Consider the following 7,351-nt stretch of genomic DNA (forward strand, 5'->3'; position numbering starts at 1 on the left):
CACCAAGGCAAACAGTCAGACTTTTCAGATTGACTCAAAAACAGACAACATGTAGTCACGGCCCAGAGAATTCAAGGGCGGAGAAGGCATGAAGTTTAAAATTACATAGTGAGACTTTGTCTCAAAACAAAACTAAAGAAAAACATTAAAGGGGAACGTGCTCCCATGCCAACAGCTGTCACTTCTTTCCTATTCGCAAACCCTCCTGCTGACCTGTCTCCTGTCCCTTTCCAACCTGTCTTTCATACTTGGAAACCAGACACTGGACTGTGCTTTGTTGTAAGCAGATGGATACCCTGTCAGCAGGGTGCACTAGCATCAAGAATGACAACACGTGAAGTAGGAACTCAGGGACTCTGGCCCCACAGCTGTATCTCCACATACTCACCCCTTGCCCTCACTCTGATTCTCCTTGACTGGCTTCTTGCCATGTTTCTCTTTGTTTCGTAAATAATCTTTCAGCTTCTCTGCTCGGTCTAGGTACTGCACGCACTTCGCTCGAATGCTCTCCTTGGCCTTGTCGCTGTGTGCTTCATCTGCAAAGTAAGAAACCCAGCTTGCTTGCTTGCTTTCTTCCTTCCTTTCTTTTCTTTCCTTTTCCTCCTCCTTCTTTTCTTAACACTTGTTCTTATCTCTGAGGACCTAAGTTTGGTCTCTAGTTATTCAAACAAATAAAGAAAAGCAAGCAAACCGGGCGATGGTGGCGCACGCCTTTAATCCCAGCACTCGGGAGGCAGAGGCAGGCGGATCTCTGTGAGTTCGAGACCAGCCTGGTCTACAAGAGCTAGTTCCAGGACAGGCTCCAAAGCCACAGAGAAACCCTGTCTCGAAAAACAAAAAAAAAAAAAAAAAAGAAAGAAAGAAAGAAATGCAAGCAAGCCAGGTGTGATAGAAAGAAAAAAAAGAAAGAAGGAGAAAAGAAACAAACAAAGCCAGTGCTTCCCTAAGCCCCAAGTGCTGCCCTCCTCTTCCAGGGCGCTGCAGTCAGGGGACCCGAGAGTGACTCACATTTGATGGCGTGGAGGAAATACTCCACAGCATGCTGGTAGAGCCGGAGAGCCTCCTCGTAGTTCTTGGCTTTGTCCTCTTCAGTGGCTTTCGTCACCAGATCGATGGCTTTCTGGAAAGGCAAGGCATATAGCTCAGTGTTCCCCAAGGGATCCAGAGAGCCTGTGGGGTCACAAGCAGCACAATGAGATAAGAGAGTTAGTGCCAGGCCTGTGGATTTACTGGTTGCAGGCCATTATGTTGCCTTACTTTCCTGACACCAACTAGAATGGCTTGAAAAGACAGCTGTCCTTCCCAGGGAGTTTAATGGTCAGAAGCCACCCCTTCCTCATTCTGTTCTGGACCTTGGCAAATGGAAACTGACCAATGTCTGGGATTGGGGCTCCAAGGATAGGCCCATGGAACAAGTCCATGTTCTATTTCACTGCCCCCTGTAGCTCTACAAAGCCAGAAACCACACTTGGCTCAGGGGCCAAAAAGATGTAGCCAGCTAAGAAAGTCCTCGACGGACCTGACAGTTTCAATGTAATAGAAAGATCTGAAGACAGCGCTAGCCCTCTCTAGTGCCCAGATCACTCTAGGATCAGAAGAGTGTTTTCCTGAACTGCTAAAGCTGATGCCTAAGAGGGAGGCTCAACTCCATTACACGTCAGGAACTCCAGGAACAAACAGGCTCCCAGCTTAACTGTAGGCCCTGCACAGCCAGTTTCAAAAACTGCAGCTTCCTCAATCGGCAGTGCCTGGCAGGGCTTCTCCATCTGCTGTGGCACTAGCCGCCTGGCAGGCAGATCCCACTGTAGACCTTGCTTCAGCCACAGCAAACAATAACCTACTGACCAGCTCTTGGCAGGGCCAGGACATTTGTTTAACCATCCCTTAAGAAGGGCACACAGACAGCTCTGTAAGACGGCCAGGCAGGGGTGAGGAGACGGGCTACACGAGAGGAACTTACTAGAATGAAGAGACAGGAAATAAGAGTGTGAATGACTGTCATGCTTTGACGGCGTTGCCTAGACACTGCATGGCCAACACGGAATACCTCGCAGGTGAACATGATAGTCTTCCCTCAAATCCCCTGCCGGCTCCTTAGGAACCATGGAGACAGTCCCTGGTCTCGGTGGTTTCTTTTCTCTACAGTTAATACCCTCAGTGCTTTGGACTTTCCACTCAGTATGACTTACTTGGCCTTCCTCTTTAAAATAGGGGATGGAGGGAAGGATCAGCGCTGGTGAGATGGCTCGGTGGGTAAAATCACTAGCTCCGAAAACCCGGAGGCCTGAGTTCAATTCCTAGAAGCCATGGAGGAAGGAGACACCTAACTCCTGAGGAGATCTCACACACAAGAATCTACTACTCCTTAAGTTGTCCTTTGATCTTCCCACAGACAAATAAATGTATAAAATTAAAATTTAACAGCCTAATCTACAGAACAAGTTCTAGGACAGAACTACAAGAGAAACCCTGTCTTGAAAAACAAAAATAACATAGTATTTTTTTTTAATTAAGGTAAGAGCCAGGTGATGGTAGTGCACACCTTTAATCCCAGCACTTAGGAGGCAGAGGCAGGTGGACCTCTGTGAGTTCGAGCCAGCCTGGAGTAGAGTTAGTTCCAGGACAGCTAGGGCTGTTACACAGAGAAACCCTGTCTCGAAAAACTAATAATAATAATAATGAGGAGGAAGTAACAAAGATAGCTCAGCAGTTACTAGCATTTGCTGCTCTTGGAGAGAACTCTGGCTTGAGTCCCAGCACCTGCACGTCGGCTCACAACTGTTTCCAATTCTTGAGGATCAGATGCCCTCGTCTGGGCTCCTCAGGCACCAGGCACATAGGTGGTGCAGACATACATGCAGGCAGAACATCCTACACAAAATAAATAATCTGGAAAGATGGCTCGGCATTTAAAGGTACTTGTTGCTCTTATTTGTTTTGGGACAGGGTTTCTCTATGTGGCTCTGCCTGGTTTAGAACTCTGGGTGTAAACGAGAGGAGCCAAGATAACACTATGCCATCAAGCCTGGCTGCACTTGCCCTCTTGCAGAGGACCTGGGTTTCAGTCCCAGCACCCATGTGGTGGCTCAACTGTCTGTAACTCCAGTTCTGGACACTGAGGGCATCAAGCATGCAACAAGGTACATGCAGGTAAAACACATGCATAAAAATAATAAAATAAAATAAATAGCTGGGCAGTGGTGATGCACGCCTTGAATCCCAGCACGAGGGAGGCAGAGGCAGGTGAGTTTGAGGCCAACCTGGTCTACAAAGTGAGTTCCAGGACAGCCAGAGCTGTTACACAGAGAAACTCTGTCTCAAAAAAACCTAAATAAATACATAAGCTGGAGGCTCAGAACAATATGTGAGGTTCCTCTGTGCTCAGAGCAGAGCCGGTCTGTCTCCTCTCTGCTAAGCACTATCAGGGCACCCCCCAATGCTGTCTGTCAGAGCAGATCTTAATTTCAAAGGAAAGAAACAGCTCCGCACGCACGCACGTAACAGGAGGGTGAGGTGAAATTGCCAGCCCTGCCACCTCTTAGTAACAGCATGGAAAGGGCTGAGGTGTAGGAGGAGCCAAGCAGGGGCTGACAGACTTTTTCTATGAAAGCCCAATCAGCAGGTATGTTAGGCTGTGTGGGCCATATAATCTCTGCAGCACAAAAGTAGCCACAGACAGCATATAAAAGAATGAGTGGAAGCGTGACCCTACCCCTCACCATGGGTATGGGAGAGCTAGCTGGTTCTGCCCCTCACCTGAACATTGGGTTGGCCCACCCTAGCATCTACCCCATCTATGGCCTGCTGGGATGTGAAGAGACTGGTCCTGAAGAATAACCACAGGATCTCCCTGACTCGGTACAAAGGCAGGATATTCAACAAGAGTTTTGGCGAGGGTCCAGTGATGATGTGTGCCAGAGGTCTTGAACCATACCAATGACTCTTTGCAATAAACATTTTTGTGGAGGGCTGATTGGAGGGCGTGCTGAGTGGCACACCACAGCACCCAGCACCACTAGGCTGAAGAGGTTGGAAAGATGGAGGAGTGAAGTTTTTGTTGTTGTTGTGTTGTTTTGTCTTTAAGTGACTTGTGAGGGGGATGCTGTAGGGGTGAGGAGAGGGTATGGAAAGAGGAACTGGGAGATGAGCGAGATTGGGATGCATAATGTGAAATTCCCAAAGAATCAATAAAGGATTACATATATAGAGGGAAAAAAAAGGATGAGCTGGGATGTCATTCAATAAAACTTTATAGACACCAAAATCTGAATTTCAAATTTTGTCATGAAAGTCCCCCCAAGCCATTTAAATAATGTAAAAGATTGTGACATTAAGTTAAGTCAGGCAAGTCAGCCACTGAGAACCAAACTGTACAATTCTATTTAAAGAAAATCTCAGTCGGGTGGTGGTATGCACCTTTAATCCTAGCACTTGTGAGATCTAGGCATGCAGATCTCTGAAATCAAGGCCAGCCTGGTCTACAAAGTGAGTTTCAGGTCAGCCAGGGTTACACAGAGAAACAGAAAAACCAATTTAAAAACAAAACAAACAAACAAAATCCTGGGCCAGCAAGACAGCTCAGCAGGTAAAAGTGCTTGACTAATTTCAGGATAAAGACAAATTGAGCTTGAGCTGAGTGTGGTGGTACATGACTTTAAGTTCAGGTCTGCGAAGACAGAGGCAGTGGAGGCCAGGCTGCTACATAGCTAGTTCCAGCCAAGACTACATCCTGAGAGCCTATCTAAAATAAAATAGAAACCAAGCTGAAACTGACCTGCTGACTAGCTTCCACAGCCCTAGAAGGTGCAGGGCCAGTCCCTGGGGCAGGAAAGACACCAGCAGTATCCCTGAAGTCAGCCATGCTTGCTACAGTGGAACAAAGGTTATGGGGCACTCAACTATGTTTGGTTCAAATCTGAGGCCTGCTTCATAGGAGGGAATTCAGGCATGGTACTGAAAACCTGGACAGAAGTGGCCAGCTCGGGAATCACAGCTCCTCAGGAAGAACCTACGGCTGCTGTTTTGAGGGTGACATGTTATTGAACTGTCTTCTAAATATTTATGCTTGTATCCATAGGTTTAACCTAGGTCAGAGAAGCTTCTCTCTCCGCAGTTGTCAGCAGTTAATGTAGAGACTCCTAACAGAGGGCTCAGTCTGAGGGGACATCTCTATATCAACACTTGTCCCCAAGGCTCAAGGAAGAACATGGAAGGAGGAAGAAGAGAGAGCCGGAGGGTGTGGAGGAGCGCTGTAAAGCACTGTCCTTGGCACAACATGGCCACTGAAGCTATGGGTACCTGCCCAAGAGCACTGGACACTTCAGTGGGTTATTAATAAAGGAGAGCAGAGGTCACAGAAGGGGTAGGAGATGTGCTGGCAGGGCCTGAGGGGGGGTCCTGGTGGAAGGGAGTGGGGAAGGGCTGGGGGGTCCTGATGGAGGGGAGTGGGGAAGGGCTGGGGGGTCCTGATGGGACCTGGAAGTGCACAGGACCAAGAGGCATTGCTTACATTTATGAAATGCCAAAGAATAGAGGAAATCCTAGAAAGAAAACAAACAAACAAAACTGCTTCCCACCAAGTTCAACATCTGGAAGGAGAGAACTGACTTCTGAAAGTCACCTCTGACCTCCCTACATAGGCAGTGGAATGGGTGTGCCGGCAGTGGTGTACACAATCCACACCACACACACACAGACACACATAAAGGGTCTAGAACAGGCAACTCCACAGGGTGTGCTACACGGACAGAAAGGCTGGGGAACTATGGTTGACGACGTAGTTTCTTTGGTGATGATACAAACCTCTAAAAGCACTGAATGGTACACACACTTCAAATGGGTGACCTGCACAGCACGAAAACTACATAAAACTGTTTTTAAAAAGCCAGAGAAGAAGAAGAAGAAGAAGAAGAAGAAGAAGAAGAAGAAGAAGAAGAAGAAGAAGAAGAAGAAGAAGAAGAAGAAGAGAAAAAACACCCCCACATTCCTGGTCCTCAGGTGTGCTAACTGTGGCCAGGCAGGTGGGCTGGGGCTGAAGTTGGCTTAATTCCTAGTAAACAACAGGAATTCTGCAGGTAGATGATGGGTTCCGGCTCTGGATTCCATCTCATTCCAAACCTTGTACTCCAATTGATTCCCACTCCTGTATTTCCATATGGAGCAGCCATTCCATTCCCCCCCCCCCAGCAGGTAGGTGAAAGTCACCCACTTTTTTGATGCTCTGGCTAAAGTCCCTTCCTTCATGAAGTCTTACTTGGTTCCGCCCAAGCGCTGACTTTTATTTGCAAAGGCTTATCAAGAACATGATGGGCTGAACCTATGTTACAAACGCTCTTCCTAAATTATTCAATCTCGGGCCGTCTGACAACCACCCCATAAGGGCACTGCCCATTTTCCTGACGAGGAAACCCAACATTACAAGACCCAAAAACCTAGGCACACTAGTGAGTGGCCCCAAGCTTGGGGCCTGAACCTGTTTACGCTTTCTGACAGCTCTAGGATGAGCCCTTCCTTCTTTGGGCGGCACCACCCCAGCATCACCCCGCACGATCTAGGGAATGAATGAAGGGTGGCTGGCCAAGAAATCGGGGGCTCGCTGGCAGACGGTCAGGGGGGCGCTCAGGTCAGGGCGCGTTGCAGGAGCGAGTGAGCGACGTTCCCGGAGCGACCGACCGGACCCGGGCGCTCTCGCGGGGTGGCAGTGCCGCTGCAAGGCGGCAGTTCAGCACCGGCTGCGCGTAGCGGGCTCGGGGCCACGCCGCTTAGGCCTGGGCCGGGGTTCGGCGCAGACATCTCTTGGGCTCCGATCATGGAAGAGGCTGCAGCACGGGTGGAATGAACCGGCCCCATCGGGACCGCCAGGCCGGGCTCCGAGAAGGCCGCCGCCCGCCCGTTCAGCGGCCCGCAGGCCCTGCCGCCTTCGGCCTCCGCGGTCGCGCCGCGCCCAGGTACCTGGAGGGTTGACGTTGTCATTTCATCTCCTGGGTCCGCCCCACACCCCGCGGCGCTGCTTGCGGCCTCGGTCCGGCCCGGAGGAGCCGAGGTGGTGGGTCCGGCCAGGGAGCCGGGAGAGGCGGCGTTCGGCGCGGGCAGGACTGCCACTAGCAGCCGGAGCCTAGTCCGAAGGTGAGCGAGGAGCGCGGCCCAGAGCGGCCCAACCCGAGCCGCGCGGCTGCCACCCAGCGGCCATGGCCCGGAACTGCAGGCATCTCTCCTCCAAGCGGGGCGGGGCCTGTAGGGGGCGGGGTGTGGTGGGCTCCGGGTGAGAGGCGGAGCCGAGAGAGGGTGAGGTGTGTGTGTGGGAGCCCGGATGAAGGAAGAGGCAAAAGGGGGCGGGGCCTGGTGGATCCAG

The 7,351-nt window shown here is 50.5% G+C and overlaps 1 protein-coding gene across 1 annotated transcript in view; it reads right to left on the bottom strand.

The window, feature by feature from the left end:
• Vps4a (vacuolar protein sorting 4 homolog A) overlaps window positions 1-7,139 on the bottom strand; it is a 15,458-nt gene extending 8,319 nt beyond the window's left edge. Inside the window, exons 1-3 of the mRNA XM_005345410.2 lie at window positions 6,952-7,139; window positions 1,009-1,120; window positions 389-536 (exon numbers count right to left, since the gene is read on the bottom strand). Coding sequence (XP_005345467.1) covers window positions 389-536; window positions 1,009-1,120; window positions 6,952-6,972 — 281 coding nt within the window. The 5' untranslated portion in view covers window positions 6,973-7,139. The remainder of the gene's footprint in view (window positions 1-388; window positions 537-1,008; window positions 1,121-6,951) is intronic.
• Between the last annotated feature and the right edge of the window lie 212 nt (window positions 7,140-7,351).

The sequence above is a fragment of the Microtus ochrogaster genome, chromosome 4 (assembly GCF_000317375.1).
Source record: "Microtus ochrogaster isolate Prairie Vole_2 chromosome 4, MicOch1.0, whole genome shotgun sequence".
NCBI lineage: Eukaryota > Metazoa > Chordata > Mammalia > Rodentia > Cricetidae > Microtus > Microtus ochrogaster.